At 37.9% G+C, this 27,568-nt stretch overlaps 1 protein-coding gene across 9 annotated transcripts in view; it reads left to right on the top strand.

Moving 5' to 3' along the window:
* ICE2 (interactor of little elongation complex ELL subunit 2) overlaps positions 1-26,809 on the top strand; it is a 56,012-nt gene extending 29,203 nt beyond the window's left edge. For 4 of the 9 annotated variants that reach the window (XM_019011191.3, XM_019011190.4, XM_019011192.3 and 1 more), the window contains 7 exons: positions 104-1,097; positions 1,794-1,969; positions 7,395-7,524; positions 13,649-13,733; positions 17,851-17,901; positions 21,163-21,421; positions 26,118-26,809. In XM_019011191.3, coding sequence (XP_018866736.2) covers positions 104-1,097; positions 1,794-1,969; positions 7,395-7,524; positions 13,649-13,733; positions 17,851-17,901; positions 21,163-21,421; positions 26,118-26,246 — 1,824 coding nt within the window. In that variant the 3' untranslated portion in view covers positions 26,247-26,809. Of the gene's footprint in view, positions 1-103; positions 1,098-1,793; positions 1,970-7,394; positions 7,525-9,235; positions 10,895-13,648; positions 13,754-17,850; positions 17,902-21,162; positions 21,422-26,117 lie in introns of those variants that run through there. The other 5 variants (XM_063698570.1, XM_063698569.1, XM_055363158.2 and 2 more) reach the window with 4 other exon arrangements.
* Positions 26,810-27,568: the final 759 nt, after the last annotated feature.

The following is a 27,568-nucleotide window of genomic DNA, read 5'->3' as shown; positions in this document are numbered from 1 at the left end:
CTTTAAAAGAGCAGGAAGTATGTATGACAGGGATAGGGACATTAAGAGATAGGTAGGGTGGCTTGAAATTTTTACTAATACTTTACCAATTTATTTACTTAAGATGTCCTGTGAAGTCAACGAGTGCCGAAAAATTGAGAGTCTTGAAAACTTGTATCTGGATTTTGATGATGATGTCACAGAACTTGAAACTTTTGGAGTAACCACCACCAAAGCATCAAAATCACCAAGTCCAGCAAGTACTTCCACAGTACCTAACATGACAGATGCTCCTACAGCCCCCAAAGCAGGAACTACAACTGTGGCACCAAGTGCACCAGACATTTCTGCTAATTCTAGAAGTTTATCTCAGATTCTGATGGAACAATTGCAAAAGGAGAAACAGCTGGTCACTGGTATGGATGGTGGCCCTGAGGAATGCATAACTAAAGATGATCAGGGATTTGAATCATGTGAGAAGGTATCAAATTCTGACAAGCCTTTGATACAAGATAGTGACTTGAAAACATCTGATGCCTTACTGTTAGAAAATTCTCAGGAAATTGAAACTTCTAATAAAAATGATATGACTGTAGATATGGTACATGCTGATGGTGAAAAACCTAATGTTCTGGAAAACCTAGACAACTCAAAGGAAAAGACTGTTGGATCAGAAGCAGCAAAAACTGAAGATACAGTTCTCTGCAGCAGTGATACAGATGAGGAGTGTTTAATCATTGATACAGAGTGTAAAAATAATAGTGATGGAAAGACAGCTGTTGTGGGTTCTAACTTAAGTTCTAGACCAGCTAGTCCAAATTCTTCCTCAGGACAGGCTTCTGTAGGAAACCAGACTAATACTGCTTGTAGTCCTGAAGAGTCATGTGTTTTAAAAAAACCTATCAAACGAGTATATAAAAAATTTGATCCAGTTGGAGAGATTTTAAAAATGCAGGATGAGCTCTTAAAGCCAATTTCCAGAAAAGTACCCGAATTGCCCTTAATGAATTTAGAAAATTCTAAACAGCCTTCTGTTTCTGAGCAATTGTCTGGTCCTTCAGACTCCTCTAGTTGGCCGAAATCTGGATGGCCTTCTGCATTTCAGAAGCCAAAAGGACGTAAGTAAATATTTACAAAGAGCCTACAGTGTATTACTTGTTCTTTTTCCTTAGGTTTTTCTCCCTCGTTCCTTTACTTTGTTATAACCTGTTTTGTAATTGTCATATAGTCACTGATATTTCATTTTTTCAATCTATTGATCAGTATTTCAGCTTCCAAAATAATCCTCTCTAGATATGTATACAAAGGCGTGTGGGTCTTGCAACTTGTGTTTATCTAACATGTACAGTGACTGCTAAGCTATAGGTAATGTGATTTGTCAAATTGATGACGGGTAAGCATCCAGAATAATCATAAACATTGATTGATTTAAAATTTATTTATACTTGGTGTTGGACTGCAGTTTTATACTTTTTGGTTTTGTGAAATAAATCTGCTCCTCAGCTCTGCCTAGATTAGGAATAACATTACTTTTTAAACTTTCTATTTTTCTCACATGGTATGCTGTCTCACGAATTTATACTTTGCCTATAGTTAGTGAAGGTTAAAAGGAGAAGAACCTTAAAGCTAGGATTTCAGCTCTTAGCAGTTCCAGTAAAAGTAAGCAAATGGTAATAGTGTGAGGGTCCCTTAGGCAGAGAAGTAGAAAATTAAAGATGATAGAAGTTTAAAAATAGTTAATTGAATTGTTGTATCCTTGCTTATGATGGGTAAGAGCTAATGTATTTTAAAAATGAGAAATACTATTTTTAAAGGATTGCCGTATGAACTTCAGGACTATGTTGAAGATACATCGGAATACCTAGCTCCTCAGGAAGGAAATTTTGTTTATAAGTTATTTAGCCTGCAAGACCTTTTGTTACTCGTACGCTGCAGTGTCCAGAGGATAGAGACAAGACCACGTTCTAAAAAACGGAAGAAAATCAGAAGAGTAAGTTGTTATTTGCGGAGTTAGAATATGATCACATAAATAATCAGTAGATACTTAACATGCCATTACTATGAAGTTTAAATTGTTGAGCACTCATAGTAGTATCTTCAGGTTGAGTTCTGTTTTTTGTTTTTTGTTTTTACTAAAATGCTGAGATCGATTTTAATAAGGGAAAGTGTATATAGTAGCCATAAATGCCGGTAACATTCATGCTTGGAATATACAGATTGAGCAGCCCTAATCCAAAATTCAAAATGCTCCAAAGTTGGAAAACTTTTAAGCTCCGGCATGGTATCACAAGTGGAAAATTCCACACATGACCTCGTATGATGGGTCACAGTCCAAACTCCAGTCAAAACTTTGTTTCATGTGTAAAAGTATATAAAATATTGTATAAAATTACTCTCAGGCTCTATGTATATGGTGGATATGAAACATAAAAGGGTTTTGTGTTTAGACTTGAGTCCTGTCCCCAAGATATCTCATTATGTATATGTAAATATTCGAAAATCCAGAAAAAAATCCAAACTCTGAAACACTTCTGGTCCCAGGCATTTCAGATAAGGGATACTCCACTTTTATAAACTTTTTAAAAAATGGCATCATCATAGATTACATCTAGATTGGCACATATATACCTGTTTTCTCTGGGAATTTGGATTTCCATTATTACATGTGAACTCGAGTTCTTTTCACTTTGGGGCTCATGTTGACTTGCTTTAGAAGTCCAAGTAGAACTTTTGAAAGATGGCCTTTCACACATATGTAAGGTCTTTTCAGGACTGTTAGAAGACCAAATCTCTTCCTTTCTTTTTTCCCCTGTTGTTTCTTTTGGGTTTGATATAAATATTTTCCTCAGGAAAAAAAATGTATTGCTGCAATTTGAGTAATTACTTCTTTTAAAAATTTTTCATATTTGAAATTCTCTTTCAGATTAGTTTGCATTTTTTTGTGTGTATGACTACTGAATTCTGGTAAATAAAGGGAATCTTCTATATTATAATTGAGTATGTAATATTAAAGTGTTTCCTTTAATTTTTCTTGAGGACTTTTTCTGTTGTATGTATTTGTCACAGTACACATTTAAAAAAACAAGTTTTGGTGTCCCTGTCTCTTGTTATCTAACCCACTGCCCAATAAGAATCATCACTGACCACTTTGAATGTCTGTGTTTTGAGGTAGGGATCAGGTGAATCCAGACTAGTGATGTTCTGCTATTGATCATTGTGGAGTACTTCCTGACTACTGTCTACTGTATCATATTAAAGAATAACTGGGCCAGGTGTGATGCCTCACGCCTGTAATCCCAGCACTTTGGGAGGCCGAGGTGGGCAGATCACGAGGTCAGGAGATTGAGACCATCCTGGCTAACATAGTGAAACCCCCTCTCTACTAAGAATACAAAAAATTAGCCGGACATGGTGGCAGGCGCCTGTAGTCCCAGCTACATGGGAGGCTGAGGCTGGAGAATAGCGTGAACCTGGGAGGCAGAGCTTGCAGTGAGCTGAGATCGCACCACTGCACTCCAGCCTGGGCAACAGAGTGAGACTCTATCTCAAAAAAAATAAAAAAAAAAGTGCCAACTTTTCCACACTGCTAATAACAGCGGCATGAGGGTTTGACTACTATGATAAACTCTAAGGCCAACCCATCCAGATCCAGGATGTACACTTTGTCCACCCAAATCCAGTGGACTTGGTGGAACTTGTGCTTGATAATGTTTTTATCTTTTGTTAAATAGAAGGAAGATTATAAAGTCCTAAATTATTAAACTTCTAATTCACATAGTTTAGTTTTTATCATTGATTCAAACTTGAAATTTTAGAAACCAAATGGTTTTAATTGAAAACTGTTTGGTTTTAGTGCTCTTTACAAGAGAAACTCAAGGAATGACAAAATTCTGTAGGTTTGATAGTCTCCTCCTAGATAAATGCTATAACATCCTGTGAATTAAAAGATTTGACTTTATTTGCTAATTTTTCCTGCCTCATCTGTGTTAACTAATAAACTTAATAACCATAAGCTTGAACATCTTGAATACATACAGTATCAGTCCTATAGATTGTATTTTCAAGGTTTTATTTCTTTGATTCTTGCTATCTCTCTGATTTATTTTGAGGCTAACCTCATTTCTTTAACTTCCTACTCTGTGAACCCATACCACTTTGTATTTCTTTTTCAGCTTACAGCACTTAAAAATTGTTGATGGCCAGTATCTCTTAAGTAAGAATAGCCTAGGGAAATTTTGGATACCAGTTTAATTCTTGAACAAGACAGCTTGGTAAGGACATTGTAATTCACTTGACTAAGGTGAAATTTGTAAATTTCAAGACATAACCTTATAGAAGAAAATCCATTCTTCATCAAAATATGTCAAAATAGTCACACCCTAAAGACTGTCTAAATAGAAGCCTTATATTTCTGATTGTGTCAAACTCAGAATAAAATTTTAAAATTTTCAGTGAATGCTTACATTGCCCCCGTTATTATATGTAGTAGTTTATGGTTTAAATCTCTTACTAAAATGTATGCCCCTTGGAATTATGTCCTATTCATCTCTGTTTCTCCAAAATATTTTATCCTATGGAAATTCAGTAAATAGGCACTGAGTAAATGAGGAAAATGGTGAGGGGGTGGTATTGTTGACTAAGGGAACTTTAGGGAGGTTGAGGCACCAGTTTGAAAATGTTGTAAGTGGTACTATTTAAACTAATTCAGCAAAATTACATCCCCCATTAGTATTTCCTACCTAAAAACCAACTTGCTTAGATAGAGCTTTGAAATACTTAGAAGTGTCTTCAACCTCTGCTGTCCAAGAACCTCATCTCTTCTTTATTTTTCCTCAGTTCTTCAGTTATTTTAGTTGTCATTTCAGTTTCCAGTATCATTTATGTTTCCTTACCAAAACTCTGCTTAATAAGAGTTGCACTTTAAAGGAGAACCTAAAACATCAGCCAGTCTCAAGTGATGGGATAAAATAAAGAGGCTAGGCCAGGCACGGTGGCTCACGCCTGTAATCCCAACTCTTTTGGAGGCCGAGGCAGGTAGATCACCTGAGCTCAGGAGTTCGAGACCAGCCTGGCCCACGTGGTGAAACCCCATCTCTACTAAAAAAATACAAAACTTAGCTAGGCGTGGTGGTGCACCTATAAACCTGGCTGCTCGGGAGGCTGAGGCAGGAGAATCGCTTGAACCCAGGAGGCGGAAGTTGCAGTGAGCTGAGATTGCGTCATTGTACTCCAGCCTAGACAACAAGAGTGAAACTCCATCTCAAAAAAACAATAATAATAAAGAGGCTAATTTGGACCACAAGATATAAAACAGAATTTACTGAGTTCAATACATGATTATGAAATCCATACCCAGGAACTTTGGATGATGTCATAATATCTATTACTGTCTGTCTCAATGAACCAAGTATCCTAAGTGCTTTATGTGAAAAATTGGAACAGAACCAAGAAAAGCTTTTACCTGGGGAGCCATTTATCAAGGGAAAAAAATAGTAAACTTTATAGTATGAAAATTTTGATTATCCTTAAATTTTTACTTCAATTTTGGGATACTAAGGAAAGATGAAATGTTCAGGCCTTTTTTTTCCCCTGGCTTCCTGGAGATGGCAGTAGAATACATACAGAAATTAAACTGGTTTTAGGACTTGGTTTTATAGATAGAGTAGTTTCATCAAAGAAAATCTCCCAAAGTATTTGCTTTTTAGAAATAATACATATTTAAAATTTTTTTTAAATATATGGAATTAACTCTTACCCATTTCTAATCCAGAAATGTGATCCTTTTTCTCAGTCAACTTTTTTCAGTTCTGCTGTAAACTAGCTATGTGTCCTTGAGCAAATTTCATTCATTCTTTTTTTAAAAGAGACAAGAGTCTTGCTGTGTTGCCCAGGCAGGAGTGCAGTAGCACGATCATAGCTTACTGCTTCCTTGAACTTCTGGGCTCAAGTGATCCTCCCACCTCAGCCTCCTGAGTAACTAGAACTGTAAGCATGTGCCACGTGCCCAGCTAATTTTTTTTTTTTTTAAATTTTTTGTAGAGGCAGGGTCTTGCTGTTTCATCCAGGCTAATCCTGAACTCCTGGCCTTAAGTAATCTTCCCACCTCAGCCTCCCAAAATGCTGGGATTATAGGCATGAGCCACTGCACGCAGCCTGAGCAAATTTCTTTATCTCGGCCTCCTATTTGCTCTGAAGTTATGAGAGACTAAATCATATGCAGATAACCATTTGCAAAATTATAAAGTGCTTTATTGGTAAAATCCTAATCACATTTAATTTTGTTTTTAATTGAGAAGACACACTGGAGGCCTTACCTACTGAAAGTATGGTCCCTGGAACAATAGCTTGTTATTAATGTAAAATCTTGGGCTCCACCCCAGATTCTACATTTTAACAAGATCACCAGATTTCTCACATGCACATAGTTCAAGGGCAAATCACATGAAACAGCACTTACTGTTGATAACAAAAATATTAGTGGATTTGAATTGTTCTTACCACCATCATTGTACCAAGCCCACTCTTTGCCACTTTGTAAAAATCAAGAATTAAGAAATACTGATGAAATATTTTCAAATCTATAAATGGTGACACAGTATAATGTCTGAAGTACTAATTAGCCTTATCAGTTCAAGTTAAGTACCTTAAATCATGTGTTTCTCTTTCTGCAACTGGAAATAGACTCCTGTTAAGAGTAGAGTTTTCTTTGAAGATAATGAGATAGCATAAGCACAGTGAACAACATGTATTTCTTTGCTTACGCTCCCTTAGGCCAGTAATAGGTACAGTCATTTTACTTATGTAGTGTCCTGACCAGTGAATTTGGATGGATAATTTGTCAGATACTTCGTGTCTGAAATAAAGCCGTTAAATTGAAGCTAATGACAAACAGGTGTTAATGTAGGCATTAGTGCTCTTTCATTTGTGGAATGAAACCAGCTGCTCAGAGTATTTGAGCCTAAGACAATGTGACTCATGCTTTAAAGGAGAAACAAATTCTACCTTTTTTATCCTCTTGAAAATGACTAGTATATAAAAAAGTCAGTGCTTCCCAGCATCTGGCTTTGAGCCTTTGGGCAACTATGTATGATAGGCTTTGTTGCAAGGATTCTGCTGTCAGTCACATTGCCTGACCAAAATCAAACCTTGCCTATGTGGGGAGGTATGTTGATTTTGGTCACAAATGGGAATGGTGAGGAGAGATCTCTTTCATCCATCCACCTTTTGGCACCAAACATTCTTCTATTCATCAGGCCTGAATGTATCCATCTTACAGTGTGAATCCTGCTGTAATTGAAAGGATGAAATAAGATTACGTGAAAGCATTTTGAAAGTGGCAAAGCTGTATAGGCAAATGTATTTACCATTAATAGTAAACTAATAGAGCTTTGAAAAAGTATAATTTTGCATTGCAGCAATTTCCAGTTTATGTACTACCAAAAGTAGAGTATCAAGCTTGTTATGGAGTTGAAGCTCTGACTGAAAGTGAACTTTGTCGCTTATGGACTGAAAGTTTATTGCATTCCAACAGCTCATTTTATGTTGGTAAGTTATACAAAAGTCTTTATTCTCCTTTTTAATTTCCTTGTAATTACATACTTGTAAATTCAATTGTGAATACTTCTATTCTGCCCTTTTTTACTTTTCGTTTTTATTTATGTATTTATTAGTTTTAGGGTCTCATTCTGTTGCCCAGGCTGGAGTATAGTCATGTGATCATAGCTCACTGTAACCTCAAACTCCTGGCCTCAAGTGATCCTCCCACTGCAGCCTTCCAAGTAGCTGGGGCTGCAGGCATGTGCTTCCATGCCCAGCTGATTTTTTTGTTTTTTCTTGAGATGGGGTCTCATTATATTGCCAGACTGGTCTTGAACTTCTAGCCTCAAGCAATCCTCCTACCTTAGCCTCCAAAAGCTCTGGTATTACAGGGATGACCTACCATGCTGGCCTATTTTAGAAACACTTATTTAATAGTATAATCAAAAATACACATTTGTTTTCTAGCTTCTTAGAGTACTGTTTAATTGGTTAACTATTTATTGACCTATACATTTATTTTGAAATTTTCTTATAATGACACTACTTTTAAAACCTCAAATATTTTGATGAAATGACTTTTTCCTTTGTTTTAGTTGTTCTCCTGGGGTATGGGGATTAGGCTGAAGTTCAATTTGCATTGGCTCAGTTCATGTACAGTTAACATCCTCACATAATAGATTACTTGCTAGTCATTATTGGTAGTATTTCCTCCCACTGGAATGTCCAATATCGAACATCTCAATGCATCCCATAAATCTCAATCCCTTCTAATCATCTCAGACTGCTCCTCTGTGTAGTCTTTTGCTTTCTTTGATCTCTTAGTGCAGTCTTTTACTTCTCTGTGACTTGTTACTTTGTACTTTATTCTCTCTTAACACCTATCCCTTCTTCCTGTTAGACAATAAACAGCTTAAGGTCAGAGTCTGATAAAATTCTGTGTTGAGTCTAATAAAATTTTGTGTTATACTGCATAGCTTGATTGCTTGTATGTAATAAATCCTATGAGGGTGTGTTTCTTAATCAAAGAAAGGTTATTCACTTAAAATGTTTTTTCCTGTTTTGGTTAATCAGTATTTTGTTTTCATGTTTTATGAGAGTATTAAGTAGATAATTGATTCTTTCTGCTTAACTCAAAAAAGGAAGTAGCTAAATGCACTAATTGGTGATGTACTGCCTCCCTCCTCCTCCTTCATACACATACTCGAAGTTTTTGTAGTAATTTTCATTCTGTAACCAAAATTTCAATGTTCCTCCAAAGACCTCACACCAACAATCTCAACATTAGCTACTTGAATGCAATTTGCCAGCCACGTCCATTTTAGAAAAGGCCCAGTTAAAAACTTATGATTGAAATTTTGTTTAAAGTACTGACAGAGAATGGAGATTCATGACAAAAAAAAAATAAGGTTTCAGTTTTTAAATGTACAGTTTAACATCAACTGTATGGATTACTTCATTTTAATTATTTTGTAAAATCCTAAGTAATCCTAACTGCTGATTATTCTCTGTGAATCCTATCCTCTTGTGAGCCTTTCATTTCAATGTACTGGGATAGTATTTTTGGCTTCTGTGACAAGTGTTTGGTGAAAAGCATATATTAATTGTATGGTTGTGGGATTTTGGTTTGTTCGGGGTTTTTTGGTGGGGTGTAGGTATTGGGGGATAACATCTGAGTTTTTGAGTTTTTAAAAATGTTATAATACTCTTTTAATTTAAGGAAGCTATTCAAGAAAATCACTCGAAGTGCTTTTAAAAGTGGAGATTGCTGGCCTCACCCTGGAGTGTCTGATTCACTAGGTCTGTATTGGGACCTAAGACTTTCTCAGGTGGTACTGATGCTGCTAGTTTAGGGACCACACTTTGAGAATCAATTCTATAGCTTATAGTCTCTTTTTTCAGTAGAATCAACACACTTGTGATTTGTTTGTTTGCTCTGCTTTGCTATAAACATGTTCCCCGCTTTCCCTAGTTGCAGTACTCTTTTTATCTTTTCCCCATAAAAACTTTAAGATTTACTCCTTTAAGACAGTTTCCCACATAGTCTCATTGCAACTTCTGTATTCACCCTCCAACCCTATAATATTTATCAATTCTATATAGTTGATATGTAGGCAGTCCTCACTTAGCACACAGTTTCAATAAGCACAAGTTTTAGTTATGACCGTGTATTAACAGTGAGTAATTGTATAAGGTATAAGCTTCACTGCTGGCTCTTCAGTCCACAGATCACTACATAAGTAACAGGCAAATCATGATCAGTGACCAGTCATGTCACTTCTTTCAAAGTCTGTTTATAATTGTTTATTGTGTACCCATTGAGTTCATGCACAGAAAGCAGAGTGTGCAGTTGTGTTGACTCTTTTTCTCCCAGTGATAAACCCATGTGATATTTTACCAAAGTAGATAATCAAAAGAATTGACCAAAAAATATTAAAGCAAAGCAAAGAAACAAAAGGTGATACTGCCAGAAGTGAAATTTGAATGGAACATAAATGGAATTACAGAGGAAATAGCAAAGAGTGGGAATGTTGGCACGGCTATTGTTACAGTGACTCTAGATTTGCTGCCAGACAAACTTAGTGAAAGCATTGTGACATAAAGGATGAACAAGTGGCACTTGCATAAGATTTTACACTAAACAAATCCTGAAGATAATTTCATGACATTGAAGGCACCAAGGATACAGTGTCAGAAGCTGATCCTTAGGAATATAACGGTTCACCATGGCATAGAAAAGATGCATCCGGCCAGGTACGGTGCCTCAAGCTTCTAATCCCAGCACTTTGGGAGGCCGAGGTGGGTGGATCATTTGAGGTCAGGAGTTCAAGACCAGCCTGGCCAACATGGTGAAACCCTGTCTCTACTTAAAATGTAAAAAATTAGCTGGGCAGTAGTCGCATGCGCCTGTAGTCCCAGCTACTCAGGAGACTGAGGCAGGAGAATCGCAAGAGCCTGGGAGGCGGAGGTTGCAGTGAGCCAAGGTCGCAGCACTGCACTCCAGCCTGGCCGACAGAGTGAGACCCTGTCTCAAAAAAAAGAAAAAAAGAAAAGAAAAAGAAAAGATGCATCCTTCCTATGACAAGTTGTGCAAGAAGGTAACAAGCACTGTTCAAACTGCTTGCTCTTCATTAACGTTTCATGAAGAAAACACTTTAATTTTTTGAATTACAGTGTACTAAAATATTTTACTGTTCTTTTCGTTTTCCTATACATTTATGATTGATAGAGAATTTATAGTGTTTTGATAAAAATTTTAAAGGTAACCAAACAGTTGTAATTTTCACTATTGATTGTTACAATTGCAGGGTTTCAGCCTGTATGGGCATTTTTATGGTCCTAACACTGCATGCAAAGCAAGGAGTACCTATACATATATGAATGCATGTATGCATGTATATGTTTATGTGCATATATATATATGAATGAACGCTTGTATATAAAAGCTTTATTTTTATTATGTATAGATTTTATTTGTCCTCTATAAATCAGTGCTTTCCAGCCTTGATGCACATAAATATTTGTACAGCACACTGTGATATATAAGAGAGATTGCTTGTGGCTGAAGGGCACTAGCCAGGAAGCTTTTGCCATCCCAAGCATTGCTGAGCTGCCTGAAGGGCTGAGGTGATGAGTATCTTAAGCACATATATATCTTATTTGAGGCCCACAGGTTAGAAAGCTCCAATGTTGAGAGAGTTGTGAACTCCTTGAGGAGGTAGATCCTCAGAGCACTTAGTATGGTATTCTCTGTATAGTTATTTTTGACAGACCATATTTGACATATACTATAAAACTTTTTTAAATGAATTTCTTTCAAAAGGTAAGAACTATTAGTCTTCTCAAAGACATAATTAGTAAACATCTAAAAGTTATTATGCTTAGTATTTCCTTTCTATGGTTTTTAAATCATTACAATGTGTCTTTGTTATTAGAAATGCCACTGTTTAATGAGTGTTACATATAATAAGTAGGTATGGGAACAAATGAATTTGGTGTCTTACAAGGAAGCCATCTGGTAAAAATGTTTCTAATTATTTGTATGAGCATAAAGCAAATGAAAGGGGGCTTGGTAAGAAAATGAAACATTAAATTATGTGCATTTTTAATTGTCCCAGTGATTGACATCAGCTTTCCAGGTAATTTGTTTTGATACCTAAATATTAGGAGTTAAAAAAATAAGAACAATTTGTCTTCAACATTGATACGTGTTATATTCTCATCATGCTAGTTGATGTTTTTAACTATGGTACGATACATACGATTTTTGTGTTGACTTGCTTATATAACATTTAACCCAGGACTCTTTTATGTCACTCTTCCTTGGTATATTTCAGGACCTTGGTGTTAGCTCTCAACCTGTTTTGTTTTAGAACATACGCATTACTTGTTATAACAAAAGCGTCATATTGAGAATTTGCTGTTTTGTTTTTTGGAATTCTAGATTCATACTGTGTTTGTAAAAAAAGTAAGAATCGGAGCCAGGTGCCGTTGCTCACACCTGTAATCTTAGCACTTTGGGAGTCCAAGGCAGGTGGATTGCTTGAGGCCAGTAGTTCGAGACCAGCCTGGCCAACATGATGAAACTCCATCTCTGCCAAAAATACCAGAAAAAAAAAAGATAGCTGGGAGTGGTGGCACACAACTATAGTCCTAGCTACTCAGGAGGCTAAGGCACAAGAATAGCTTGAACGCTGGAGGTGTAGGTTACAGTGAGCCAGGATCTCGCTGCTGCACTCCAGCCCAGGAGACAGAGCAAGACTCTGTCTTAAAAAAAATGAAAATAAATAAATAAATAAAAATAAGACTTCAGCCGGACTCAGTGGCTCACGCCTGTAATCTCAGCACTTTGGGAGGCTGAGGCAGGTGGATCACCTGACGTCAGGAGTTCGAGACCAGCCTTGCCAACATGATGAAACCCAGTCTCTACTAAAAATACAAAAAATTAGCCAGGCCTGGTGGTGGGCACCTGTAATCCCATCTACTCTGCAGGCTGAGGCAGGATCACTTGAACTGAGGAGGCAGAAGTTGCAGTGAGCCAAGATCATGCTACTGCACTCCAGCCTGGGCAACAAGAGCGAAACTTTGTCTCAAAAAAAAAGTAAAACTTGGAACTGACTGCTTTGATTTTTTTTTTTTTTTAACTGTGGGAAATCTTATGGTGTGCTTTAATAAATATATATATATATTTTTTGAGACGGAGTCTTACTCTGTCACCCAGGCTGGAGTGCTGTAGCACTGTATCAGCTCACTGCAACCTCCATCTCCTGGGTTCAAACAATTGTCCTGCCTCAGCCTCCCAAGTAGCTGGGATTACAGGTGCCCACCACCATGCCTGGCTAATTTTTTTATGTTTTTAGTAGAGACGAGGTTTCACCATGTTGGCCAGGCTGGTCTTGACCTCCTGACCTCAGGTGATCTGCCCGCCTCGGCCTCCCAAAGTGCTGGGATTTCAGGCGTGAGCCACCACACCCAGTCTAATTAAAAAATATTAAGCCAGATTTTCATAATCTAATTTTTACCTTAAGAACCAAGTGTGTCTTAGCCCCTGTACATTTGATTTTATCTGCTTATTTTGATAATACATACGTAATTCTCCTCATAAACGCCATGCAAATGTAACTTTCTTTTTTTTTTTTTTTGAGACAGAGTCTGGCTCTGTCACCCAGGCTGGAGTACAGTGGTGCAGTCTCAGCTCACTGCTGCAAGCTCTGCCTCCCGGGTTAACGCCATTCTCCTGCCTCAGCCTTCCGAGTAGCTGGGACTACAGGCGCCCGCCACTACGCCTGGCTAATTAAATGTAACTTAAATAGGAATTAGAAACACCAGTATTTTAATAGTTGTTGTTCATAAATTGTAGGCTTTGAAATGATTTCGTATGTGTGGACATGTGTAAACATATATTCAGCAAATATTTTAGAATGAGTATAAATGTTTTATAATCTGAATTATGTCATTTTAAAATATAGCTTTACTTAAGACTTAATAAAATGTGTATTTCTCCTTTTAAAATGTAAAATTTCTTCACAGTTATTAAAATTTGTAATCTTTAAGGAGACAGGATAACTTGGTTTGTTTTTTTTTCTAAATACTGCAATTGCTTGTTCTTTCTAAGTTTGATATTTTATTTTAGGGCATATCGATGCATTTACTTCAAAACTTTTTCTACTGGAAGAAATTACCTCAGAAGAATTAAAAGAAAAGCTTTCAGCACTCAAGTAAGAAAGTTTACTTTGTGGTGAGAATTGAAAAATTTGTTAATGTGATCATTAATTTTTCTTTAAATATTGTTTAAGCTTAAATTATTTTCAAGACTTTTAGTCTTTTTATGTATAGAGGTCTCATTGGACTCAGTTTTGTTTTGTCTTTTTTTTTGTTCTTTGTGTGTTTGAGACAGAGTCTCGTTCTGTCACCCAGGCTGGAGTGCAGTGGTGTGATCTCGGCTCACTGCAACCTCTGCCTCCCCAGTTCAAGGGATCCTCCCACCTCAGCCTCCCAAGTAGGGACTACAGGTGTGCACCAGCATGCCCAGCTCATTTTTATATTTTTTGTGGAGACGGGGTTTCACTATGTTGCCTGGGCTGGTCTCAAACCCCTGGACTCAAGCAATGTGCCTGCCTCAGCCTCCCAAAATGCTGGGATTACAGGCATGAACCACCATGCCTGGCCAGCAGTATGTACTGTTTGTTTTGTTTTTCTTTGTTTAGTGGTAGATGACGGTTATACGTGTTTTGGGGTACATGTGATTTTTTTTTTTTTTTTTTTTTTTGAGACAGAGTTTCGCTCTTTTTGCCCAGGCTAGAGTGCAGTGGTGTGATCTCAGCTCACTGCAGCCGCCACCTCCTGGGTTCAAGCAATTCTCCTGCCTCAGCCTCCTGAGTAGCTGGGATTACAGGCATGCGCCACCACGCCTGGCTAATTTTGTATTTTTAGTAGAGACAGGGTTTCTCCATATTGGTTAGGCTGGTCTCAAACTCCCGACCTCGGGTGATCCTCCTGCCTCGGCCTCCCAAAGTGCTGGGATTACAGGTGTGAGCCACTGCGCCCGGCCCTACGTGTGATTTTTGTTCTGTTTTGTTTTGTTTTTTGAGACGGAGTCTCGCTCTGTTGCCCAGGCTGGAGTGCAGTGGCGTGATCTCGGCTCACTGCAAGTTCTGCCTCCCGGGTTCATGCCATTCTCCTGCCTCAGCCTCCAGAGTAGCTGGGACTACAGGTGCCCACCACCACACCCAGCTAAGTTTTTGTATTTTTAGTAGAGATGGAGTTTCACCGTGTTAGCCAGGATGGTCTCATCTCCTGACCTCGTGATCCATCTGCCTCGGCCTCCCAAGTGCTGAGATTACGGGCGTGAGCCACCGCACCCGGCTCCTACGTGTGATATTTTAATACCCATATACAATGTGTAATGACCAAATCAAGATAAATGAAATATCCTTCACCTCAAACATTTATCTTTGTGTTAGGAACATTATAATTCTTCCCTTCTAGCTATTTGGACATATACAGTAAATTATGATGAACTGTAATTTCTCTACTATGGTATTGAATACTAGAAGTTATTCCTCCTGTCTAACCCCTTAACCAGCTTCTCATTTCTCCCATCCATTTCCTTCCCAGCCTCTTGTATCTGCTATTCTGTATCTCCGTGCTCCATGAGATCCACTTTTTTAGCTTCTACATATGATTGAAAGCATGCAATATTTGTCTTTCTGTGCCTGGTTTATTTAACATAATGACTTCCAGTTCTATCCACGATGCAAATAACAGAATTTCATTTCTTTTATGGCTGAATATATTCCATTGTGTGTGTGTGTGTAATCACATTTTATTCATTCATCCATTGATGGAGCACAGACCCAATTTGTGATCCGTTTATATTATCTCCATCTCCAAATTAAATATAATGCCAGTGGCACCAGCCTTTTTACTTAAGGGAGGCTAGAGCCAAAGTGGCCACCATGCATGGGAAGTAAACGTTTTACTCCATTACAGGAAAGGGAAAGGATAGTACAGTCAAAAACTCTGAGAGTCTAATTTCTCAAAGTTTGCCCTTCTACCAAGCATCATTACACACGTGACTGAAATGAATTTATCGTACTCAGAACTCTAAATGTCTAAATGCAAAGCAAAATAATTTATGAATATTATCCCATTTTCATCTCACAACTTCCTAGGAAAGGCTGGTGGTAGTATTATCTCCATTTTTTATATGAGGAAATATTAGAGTGGTGTGCCCTAGAGCACACAGCTAAGCTAGTTGCAGCCTTGGTAGTTAATATGTTTGATTCCTACTTAGGATAAGAAATGGTTCTGACTTCTACTAGCCGCATAGTTCCAGCTTTCACAGGCTTGACATTGTTTTTTAAGGGTCCCAGATCTAAATTTGAACTCTCTGCTTGTACTTCAGTATGTCTGCTTGTTACAAGGACTGCTTCTTTTGAACAGTAACTTTTTTTTTTTACATATTTGAATAGAAAAGCTTTTCCATACCCTACTCTCCACCTGCCTCGCTTTTCTCAATGAAAAACATTTTTTTTTTAAAAAAGGAGGAGGTCAGGCGCAGTGGCTCATGCCTGTAATCCCCGCACTTTGGGAGGCTGTGGCAGGTGGATCACTTGAGGTCAGGAGTTCGAGACCAGCCTGGCCAACATGGTGAAACCCCATCTCTACTAAAAATACAAAAATTAGTCAAGTGTGGTGGTGGGCACCTGCAATTCCAGCTACTCAGGTGGCTGAGGCAGGAGAATCGCTTGAACCCAGGAGCGGAGGTTGCAGTGAGCCGAGATCGTGCCACTGCACTTCAACCTGGGCAAAAAGAGCAAGACTCGTCTCAAAAAAATAAAAATAAAGAGAGGGAGGGAGAGAGAGAGAGAAGAGAAGGAAGAAAGGAAGGATGGACAGACGGACTTTAGGTCTAGAAGAACTACTAAAGAAATTTTTTAAATACCTGTATTTGGCCGGGTGCGGTGGCTCATGCCTGTAATCCCAGCACTTTGGGAAGCTGAGGCGGGTGGATCATGAGGTCAGGAGATGAGACCATCCTGGCTAACACGGTAAAACCCCATCTCTACTAAAATTACAAAAACTTAGCCGGGCGTGGTGGCGGGCACCTGTAGTCCCAGCTACTCTGGAGGCTGAGGCAGGAGAATGGCGTGAACCCGGGAGGCAGAGCTTGCAGTGAGCCAAGATCGCTCCAGCCTGGGCGACAGAGCGAGACTCTGTCTCAAAAAAAAAAAAAAGCCTGTGTTTTATTTCCCTTTAGTTATCCTGTCCCGAGTGAGTGGCTTCTCTGTCATCACAGGTTTAACGTACCTATCAATTTTCTTGGAAGCTAATTCACCACCATCTCTGAAAGACAAACTCTTTGGCATATTAGCTTTACTAAAGACCTCTTAGCGTTTTGTTTGTTTGTTTTTGGTTTTGGTTTTGGTTTTTTGAGGCGGATTCTTGGTCTATTGCCCAGGCCGGAGTGCAGTAGCGCCATCTCGGCTCACTGCAAGCTCCGCCTCCCGGGCTCGTGCCATTCTCCTGCCTCAGCCTCCCCAGTAGCTGGGACTACAGGCGCCTGCCACCATGCCTGGCTAATTTTTTGTATTTTTAGTAGAGATGGGGTTTCACCGTGTTAGCCAGGATGGTCTCCATCTCCTGACCTCGTGATCTGCCTGTATTGGCCTCCCAGAGTGCTGGGATTACAGGCGTGAGCCACTGCACCCGGCCAGCGTTTTTTTTTTTTTAAGTATATAATTTGAACATAAAATAGTGATCTCTTTACAACTGCTCTGACTCACAAAAAGCCAAATACATTATGATAATGAAAGGAAATCATGAAATGGCAAAAATTGGCCCGACGCCATGGCTCATGCCTGTAATCCCAGCACATTGGGAGGCCGAGGCGGGTGGATCACCTGAGGTCAGGAATTCAAGACCAGCCTGGCCAACATGGTGAAACCCCGTCTCTACTAAAAATACAAAAAAATCAGCCTGGTGTGGTGGCGCATGCCTGTAGTCCCAGCTATTTGAGAGGCTGAGGCAAGAGAATCACTTGAATCCGGGAGGTGGAGGTTGCAGCGAGCAGAGATTGCGCCACTGCACTCACTCCAGCCTGGGCAACAGAGCAGGGCTCCGTCTCAAAAAAAAAAAAAAAGGAAATGCCAAAAATTAAGTAAATATCATAATTTAATCCAAATAGAAATAAGTTTCAGTATTTTTTGTATTACATTATCTCATCCGCTGTTTTTGTTGTTGTTGAGGGCATTTCTCTGCCTGAGGAGCTGTAATTGCTAAAAGTTAAGTTTTTTGCAGTTTAATTTTACATGAATTTCTTTTGTTTATCAGGATTTCCAATTTATTTAACATCCTCCAACACATTCTAAAGAAATTAAGTAGGTAAGTATTTTTTAGGCATTTTGCTTTGATACATCTGATTTTCTTAGATGAAAATTCTTAGAAACTTTGAAAATGTACTGTCAGGAATAGAGACAAAATAACCTAGAAATGCAAAAATTATTATATCAAATGTAAAAATTTATATTGTAAAAATATAAAATAATTTAGTATCTGGCTTTAATGAGCTTGCAAGTACATTTTCCTGTAAGTCTATTATTATGTTATTTTTCTATTGCAGCTGTAACACATTGCCACTAACTTGGTGGCTTAAAACAAAACAGATTGATTCTCTTTTTAGTTCTGGAGTTCAGAAATCCAAAATCAGTTTCACTGGGTAAAAGTCAAGGTGTCAGCAGGGGTGGTCCTTTCTGGAGACTAAGGAAAGAATCATTTCTTTACCTTTGTCAGTTTCTAGTCACCACATGTATTCCTTGACTTGTGGCTCTTTCCTCCATTCTCAGGGCATGTCACTTGGATCTCTGCGTCGCATCACATTGCTTTCTCTCCTTTTGTGGTAATATCTTCCTCTGCCTCCCTTTTATAAGGTTCCTGGTGATTACTTTGGGCCTTCTCACATAATTTGGGATAATCCCCTCATCTCAAAATCCTTAATTTAATCACACCTGCAAAACCATTAAATATAATACAGTCACAGGTTCTGGTGATTAGCATAAGGACATCATGGTGGGGGACCATTATTCAGCCCACCATAGCTATATTATTTTCACTTTCAAGATTAAAAAAAAAAAAAAAAAAGAACATAGAGGCCGGGCGCAGTGGCTCACGCCTGTAATCCCAGCACTTTGGGAGGCCGAGGCAGGCGGATCATGAGGTCAGGAGATGGAGACCATCCTGGTCAACATGGTGAAACCCCGTCTCTACTAAAAATACAAAAAAATTAGGTGGGTTTTGTGGCGTGCACCTGTAATCCCAGCTACTCAGGAGGCTGAGGCAGCAGAATCGCTTGAACCCGGGAGGCAGAGATTGCAAAGCTGAGATGTGCCACTGCACTCCAGCCTGGGCGACAGAGTGAGACTTCCTCTCAAAAAAAAAAAAAAAAAAAGAACATAGAGCTAAATGAACAGTCATTTAGATCCATGGCAAGTCTTAGGATATGGATTTTCCCCCTGATGATTTGCCAGACTGTTTTGTTATATGAATGTTTGCATTCCTTCTCTTATGCCCTTACCAAATGTTAAACTTGAACTTACAGTCAAAATCTCAAAGCTCTAGTTCTGAAGAATTCTATTATCTAACTTGATGTCATTTTCCTTATTTGTAAAATGATGGTGTCAGGTGCAATAACTTCCTAGGTACTTTTCAGTTCTGATATTCTGTGATTATGTGACAGGATTTTTATTTTATATATTCTGTTCTTCATGTTGTATACAAAGCTTATGCATGAAATTTGCCAGATGTTTTTTGAAATTTTATTATCAATATTTTATTTAGTTTGTGTGTTAGCTTTATATTGTGGCTGTAACAAATTACCACAAATTAATATTATAAAACAACACAAATTTATTATTTTACAGTGCTCAAGTCAGAGGTCTAACAGGGTTCACTGAGTTAAAATCAGGGCATTGGCAAAGCTACATTCCTTTCTGTAGGCTCTGGGAAGGATCTAGTCCTTGCCTTTTGTAGCTTCTAAAGGCTGCCTGCATCCCTTGGCTTGTAGCTCCCTTCCTCCATCTTCAAAGTTACAAAGCCAAGTTAAGTCGCATCTCTCTGGACTTGTACAGTCGCATCTCCCTCTGAGTCTCTTCTGCCTTCTTCTTCTGTATTTAAGGGCTCTTGTGATTAGTAAAATTTGATCATTTTAAAATCAGTTGATTAGCAACCTTAATTCCATCTGCTACCTTAATTCCCTTTGGCCATGTAACATATTCATAGGTTCCAGGTTTGGAACATAAACATTTCTAGGAGGCCATTATTCTGTCTACCATAGCTTATATTCATCTATGTACATTAGACATGTACAGCACTTGTAAGATACTCCTCCTTAGAGTATCTCTCATTCTCCATGAATTAAATATTAATATATTCTTCTGTAAATGAAAGCTTTCTCCATTTTTAGTGGAGGTAGTTAAGATATATGATTTTCATTGATTAAAACTCAATCTTTGAAATGTTTATTCCTACTATCAAATAATTATTCATTTCTTTATATGGAAATATGAAAATGATTGGGAAAAAAAATTTCCAGAGGATAAGAGCAATTGTCAACACCTATTTTCAGTTTAAAAATTGATGAAAATGTAACTGATTAGGTTTATAGGCAAATCTGTATAGCTAAAGTATGATAAGTCTTTATTTTTTCATAATATATTGTAAAGAACGGATGTTCTCCTTAACATCTTTGATCCAGAGGACTGTGTAATCCTAAGAAAGCACAATATATTTATTCATATCCCTTTAGTTCTTTAAGATGATACATTGAATTATTTAAAACTTTATAAGGAGAAAGGAAAAATGTGGATTTGATGTTCAACATAGTTTGTTATTGCTACAGTAGAGGATCATGATTAAGGGTATGGCCTGTGGAGTTCAAATGCCTGGGTTTATATCTAAGCCTACACTCACAACTTTGGGCAAATTGCTTAGCATCTCTAATTTGTTTATTTATCACCCTAAATTAATATGCCTTGAAGGTTTATTGTGGAAGATCTAATAGAAAATAGATTTGAAGCCATAATATAGTAGTTAGCTCATAATAAACATTTAATACCTGCTAGCTGCTATTGTTTCTGTTATCCTCATAGCACCTCATGTTGTACTGTGATTGTTCCATTGACTGTTTCTTCCACTTTATTTTAAACTACTCAGTGTAGCAAACATATCACCTTCACTTTTGTATCTAGTCATCTATCTATTATTAGGTACAAAATAGTTGCAGTGTTAAATGAATGAAAATGCTGTAGGAATGCTTTTCAGTATAGATACCTATAAATATCTAATCTATGGATTAGAGAATTAGGCACACTGTTTGTTTCCCATTAAATGAAAACTTACGAATTGCTATAAAAGTAAAAAGAAAATGATCAAGTATTCTGAACTTTGGAATAAGAATTAAAATTAGTTGCCTAAAAAGCATAAAAATAGTTTTAAAGATTTCTTCAATCTTATTTTGTCATAAAAGTATTTTTAGAGGTGATGTGATCTTCTCATAATTTTCAATTTTACTAATAGATTATGATTAAGAAAGTGATGTTGAAATTGACACAGTGAGCCAGTGGGTTGAGTTTCATTGTGTGAATTTAGCTTGCAGGAGGGTTCCTACTTGTTATCTCATGCAGCAGAAGATTCTTCACTCCTGATTTATAAGGCCTCTGATGGAAAAGTTACCAGGACAGCATACAATTTGTATAAAACACATTGCGGCCTTCCTGGTGTACCTTCCAGTCTCTCAGTTCCCTGGGTCCCATTAGATCCCAGCCTGTTATTACCATATCATATCCATCATGGAAGAATACCTTGTACTTTTCCACCTAAATCACTGGATACCACAACACAACAAAAGGTAAGATCTTTTTTGAAATTAAAGGTTCATTAGGTTGTTTATTATTTGTCTATTTCACTGACTTTACCATATTTCAACCTGATGTTCTCATTGTCATATTAATCACAGCACCATTCTAAAAGCTATATCCATAGGAAGGATAAAGTTGTATGCCATAGTGAGTCCAGTCTTTGTGGTAGTGGAACTTTTTTATTTTTGCAAGATTTATAAGTCAACTAAAGAAAACTCTCTTAGCTTGCACAGTGGGTGTATGGGTAAGGCATCCACGTAGTTAAATCCTTATATTCCTATGAAAAGCAAAGTTGTGGGTTTTTTTGTAATTTTTATTTATATATACTGGGTTTCATTTCATTAAGTATTTTAGGCAATTTGCGGAAGAGTACATGTAATAAAATTATGATATAATTAAACATTGTTAATTAGGATGAGGAAAAAGAAGTAATACTAGTTTGTGAACAGAGTGCCTAATTAAAAATATAACTAAAGTATCAAGGACTAAATTGTGTCTTTCTAGGTATTATGTAACTCAGTATTTACTGAATTACAATTAACATTACTCTCTTTATAGAATCCTTGCCAAAAGTAACAGTTGAATGACATTATCTGAAGCTTATAAACCCATAGCTAGAGTTATTCTCTGCTATGTCACTCATTCTGTATATTGTGTAGGAAATTCCAATTTGAGTTTAGTTGTTAGAAAAGTTTTGCACTGGGCTGGGCGCGGTGGCTCACACCTATAATCCCAGGACTTTGGGAGGCCAAGGTGGGTGGATCATTTGAGGTCAGCAGTTTGAGACCAGCCTGACCAACATGGTGAAACCCCATCTCTACCAAAAATTAGCTGGGCATCATGGTGCACACCTGTAATCATTTCCAGCTACTGGAGAGGCTGAGGCAGGAGAATCGCTTGAACCTGGGAGGCAGAGGTTGCAGTGACCCAAGATCACTCTACTGCACTCCAGCCTGGGCTACAGAACGAGACTCTATCTCAAAAAAAGAAAAGGAAAGAAAAAAGTTTTGCTCTCTACAAATGACTCTGAATGTGTTCAGAATGCGATCCAGTATATTTTCCTTACTTACTGCCAAAAGTCTTTGAATCAGAATTATTGTCTGAGTCATTATCTTCTCTTTATGGTTGCCCCAGAGCATCTATCACTTGTGTATTCTTCCTTTTCACTGTCTGTACTATACTGAATTAATCTGTAAATGTCCTCAAATCCTTATGAGAAACAGCTGGAATGCAAATACTGAGGATTTTTCAATAATTTAAAGTAAGGAGGGTTGTTTGTTTATGTCTTTCAGTTCTCCACCCTAAGTTACTGTTTGGGAGTATCCTTTTAGACATGAGAACTCCTTGTACATTCCTACTTAGCTTTGGCCAAGAAAATATAAATGTTAAGTTGGGACAAGTGAAAGAATGGAGAAAGTTACTTGTTAGCATTTTAAGCTATTTTATCTTCAGTTTTGGTTGTCTGTTTCCAGTTTACTAGAAGTAGTAACTTTTATAACCTAAGGAAAAATTTTCTTAAGTAACTTAAAAATAATTGAAGAACTATTTTTGAAGGATCTGTGTTTTTCTAGGAGAATGATTTCCTTTTAATTTAGAAACACTGATTATAGTCTCTCACCTATAACATGTAATTCTGTGTGGGAGTGGCTTATTCCTTTTTAGTGAAAATGAACAGTTTAATACCTTGGAATTGAACAACTTTAAGTGAAAGGAAAAATGTATTACGTGTGTGCAAGGTGTTTCTAAAAAAATGAGTAATATACTTTCCTTATTGATATAGACTGACACTAAAATAGTGTTGAATGCTTTATGCTTTGGAAATACTTTAATGATTTGATTTTTTTTAAATAATGTCTAGAATGTGCTTTAGTACAATAACACAATTTGTAGTCATGTATCACTTAATGACAGGGATACATTCTGAGAAATGCAGCACTAGGCAATTTTGTCTTTGTTTAAATATCATAAGCTTACTTACACAAACCTAGAGGGTGTAGTCTACTACACACTTAGGCCGTATGGTATAGCCTATTGCTGTTAGGTAGTCTACAGACCTGTACGGCATGTTGCTGTACTGAATACTGTATGCCATTGTAATACACTGGTATTTGGATATCTAAACGTAGACAAGGTAATACATTGTACTGTTATGTTGTAACAGCTGCGACATCACTAGATGATAGAAATTTTTCAGCTCCATTATAATCTTTTGGGACCACTGTTGTATATGTAGTTCATTTTGACCAAAATGTGACTGTATTTGGAAAAGGAGAAATTCCATATGTTGACAATTTGGCCACATAATTACAACAGTTCAATTACATGTGTATCACGGAGTGTGCTTCATGCGTTCAGTCCAGGAACAAATACTTAACGAGATTATCCAGGCCCAGGTTGTTGTAGAGCCCAGCATTAGGTACAGTGGACAATTAGATAACTAATAGTTGGTTTGATATATTTTTGAAAGCCAGTGGAAAGTTTTTGGTGACCTACTCACCTCCCCACAATCTAGCCCTGTGTTTGATAGGAATTACCCCATCTTCTTCCCTACCTCCTACCTAGGCCATGGGAATGGGCCTTCTAGTCCCAACCAAAGTAAGTGCAAATATGGATTCTAGTTTTAGCAGCAATGGTAAGATGACAGCTTTCAGGAAACCAGGGAAGTAAGACCTATATGAAATAGAAATCATCTGCATGTTTTCATGGTGTAAAAATTTGTTCAAACGTTTCTGCCTCTGATGTGATCCCATAGTCACAAGTCCACTTGAACTCTGATCTCATCCTTGTATAGTGCCTTTGGTACTAACCCTGAGAGATATGCCAGTAGAGCCTGCATCTGCCTCCCTACTGCATCAAGTAGAGATTGTATTTAAGGGTCCCATTTGCTTCCTGGGCTACTTTTGACTTCTGCTTCCAGTCTTCTTGCAGCAGCTTCACACTTATCCCTTTTTTCTTTCTACATCTTCTGTAATAAACATTTATTTTACACATTCAGACACACAATCTTGCATTGGAGGTTTTCAAAATGCTTGCTTTTCTCAAAGATTTTAACAGATAGAATTAGTGTGGTCAATATACCTTTATAGGAAATACCAGCTGAGTGAGGAGTGGTATAGATCATCCAAAAGTCGCAGCACTTTTCTAATCAGTATATTACAAAAGTTCATCAGATTCACACAGACAAATCTATATTCAATTTGTCCTTTCTGGTCAGGTAAATGTAAATCAAAAAAAATGCTTTGTAAAGGGACAGTAGATATTAAATAAAGGAAGCCAGAGTCCGAGCCTTTTCAGTGAGTCTGTAACCCCTTGGAGCAAATGCCAATAGTATTTCTGTTGGGCTAGCATTATGAGAGAGAGTGCTTGGAGTTACACTATCACCCTTCAGTCCCAGGCCTGAAATTCACTGGACGGGATATGAAGAAATAGAGGAGAACAAGGTGGCCAGGGAAAATAAAGGCAGATATGGGCAGGTTCTGTGGAAATAGTTTCAGGCTATACAGCTTTGGTCCTTCTCTGTGAGATTGGCCTTCTCCATTACTGTTTTTATAGATCACATCTTTAACATGACTACATAGCAAGGGATTATGTCTTAAGAATAGACCACCTTGGCTGGGCGCGGAGGCTCATGCCCGTAATCCCAGCACTGTGGGAGGCTGAGGCGGGCAGATCACTTGAGGTCAGGAATTCCAGACCAGCCTAAACATGGTGAAACCCCATCTCTACTAATAATACAAAAGTTAGCCAGGCGTGGTGACACACACCTGTAATCCCAGCTGCTTAGGAGTCTGAGTCAGGAGAATCACTTGAACCCAGGAGGTGGAGGTTGCAGTGAGCAGAGATCGCGCCAACTGTCCTCCAGCCTGGGTGACAGAGCGAGACTCTGTCTCAAAAGAAAAAAAATAGACCACCTCTCTTTGACTGTGTGAGCTAGAAAGTGAGGGTAAGGAAGGGTAGACTTGAAGGTAGAACCACAGCAAAGTTCCTTCCCCAACTCTAATCCCCCTCTTCCCCTTTGCCCATCCTCTGTATTCCGCCTTCCAGTTTTTTCTTCCCCTTTTCTTATTTCTTTCTTGCTCTCCTCTTTCAGCCCTTCAGGATTTCCCTGCTACTTGGGTTCTTGTCTTGAAACTTCCTTACACTTTTACTTTTTTTTTTTTTTTACTTCCCTTTTTCTTAATCTTCATCTCTTTCCTCATTTTCTTTCCTTATCTTCCCTACCCTTCTTATTGTCTTTCTTGTTTGTCCACGTAATTTCTTCTCCCTGTTTACCACCTCTGACCTTCTTGTATTTCCTTTCGCTCCCTCCCTATTACTCACTTCTTCCTTTTTCTTGTCCTTCAGTTTAATTATTTCAAACACATCACACATAAGGCCTGTCATTCCCTTGATTTCTAATTTATCTTTTCAACCTCTAATAAATTTAACACAGAGAATAGTTTCCCCATTCACTTTTCTCCCCATCTACTCAGATCTATCAACTTCTCTGATGGTTATTTGAAAGTTTAGTACTTAAAAATGTGTCAGATTAAAACTTGTTTAGAAACAGCCAGCTAGCTGGAGATGAAAAATATATAAGAGCTTATTTGCAAGGTGGTTAACACATGTATGAATACTACAGAGTTGACTGTATATAGGTATGTTGTAGATACATTAAGCTATTCTGTTCTCTGCTTCATCTCTTAGATTGGTGGAACGAGAATGCCTACACGCAGCCACAGGAATCCAGTTTCCATGGAAACCAAAAGCAGTTGCTTGCCTGCTCAGCAAGTTGAAACTGAAGGAGTGGCTCCACATAAAAGAAAAATAACTTGAGGACTGTACCATGGAAAATTAAATTTAAAAAACCAGTTATAACAGTGTTTAATTTAGATAAGTTTGAGGGAAAATAATCAGTAGGCAAGAGGAACATTTTTCCTGTAGTAGCTAGAGTGCCTTGAAAAAATGTGTTGGCTATGTGAAGGAATATTTCAACTAAAATGGAATGGTATGCTTTTCACCCTTAAAGTTTGAGGAGGATCTTGATATGTTTTAACATTATCATGGCAGGGAAATATATAAAGAAGAAAAATATTTTTACATTAAACCTTTTCTAAAAATTGTAAATAGAAAAATAATTTGGTTTTTTATCAAGAACAACACTTATCATTATGTATTGTGTTATATTGCCAGTCTGTTGAGACTGACTCAAAAAGTTAAATGTTGCCACTGCTGAAGATGATTATGAGCATCGCAAACCTTGTTTCTGACCCCTTTTGACAGTTTTTATATACTCCTTTAAAATGATGAATGTTACAGGTTAATAAAGTTAATACCTTTAAAAACTTGGTGAAATTCCATTACAGAAGCCAAAAATAAAAACTCCCTGCCTCTGAAAAGTCAGATTACTGTCTTCTTGTTTGGCAACCATCAGTTTGTTTAATGAAAGAGAAAATTTGGTGGTATAACATGTTTGATGACAGATGCCTCTATCTCTAGATTAAAGCTGAGTGTTGAAATACACTGCTGAAAGCAAAGAGATAGGTATGTTTTCCAGAAAAAAAGTCAGTGTCATTGCTCCAAATGACAAGGTTAATGTGGTAAAGCATAAGCTTTTTTTTTTTTTTTTTTTTTGAGACGGAGCCTCGCTCTGTTGCCCAGGCTGGAGTGCAGTGGCATGATCTCAGCTCACCACAGCATCCACCTCCTGGATTAAAGCGATTCTCCTGCCTCATCCTCCCGAGTAGCTGGTACTACAGGCACCTACCACCAGGCTTGGCTGATTTTTTTTTTTGTATTTTTAGTAGAGACAGGGTGTTACCATATTGGCCGGGCTGGTCTCAAACTCCTGACCTTGTGATCCGCCTGCCTTGGCCTCCCAAAGTGCTGGGATTGCAGGGGTAAGCCACCGTGCCTGGCCAGCATAAACTATTTTTATCATCTATACTGATTGATTTAAATTTTCCGGGCCTGCAGATGAATTTGGAAAAGGGCATAATCAACTGATGTTGCTGTAGCAAATTTGGACCTAAGAAACTACAGACAGGGCTGGGCGTGGTGGCTCACACCTGTAATCCCAGCACTTCGCGAGGCCGAGGCGGGAGAATCACTTGAGTCCAGGGGTTTGAGACCAGTCTGGGCAACATAGACCTCATCTC

Source organism: Gorilla gorilla, chromosome 16, assembly GCF_029281585.2.
Source record: "Gorilla gorilla gorilla isolate KB3781 chromosome 16, NHGRI_mGorGor1-v2.1_pri, whole genome shotgun sequence".
NCBI lineage: Eukaryota > Metazoa > Chordata > Mammalia > Primates > Hominidae > Gorilla > Gorilla gorilla.
Note: the sequence above shows the minus strand (reverse complement) of the source record. Positions and strands in the feature narration are given on the sequence as shown.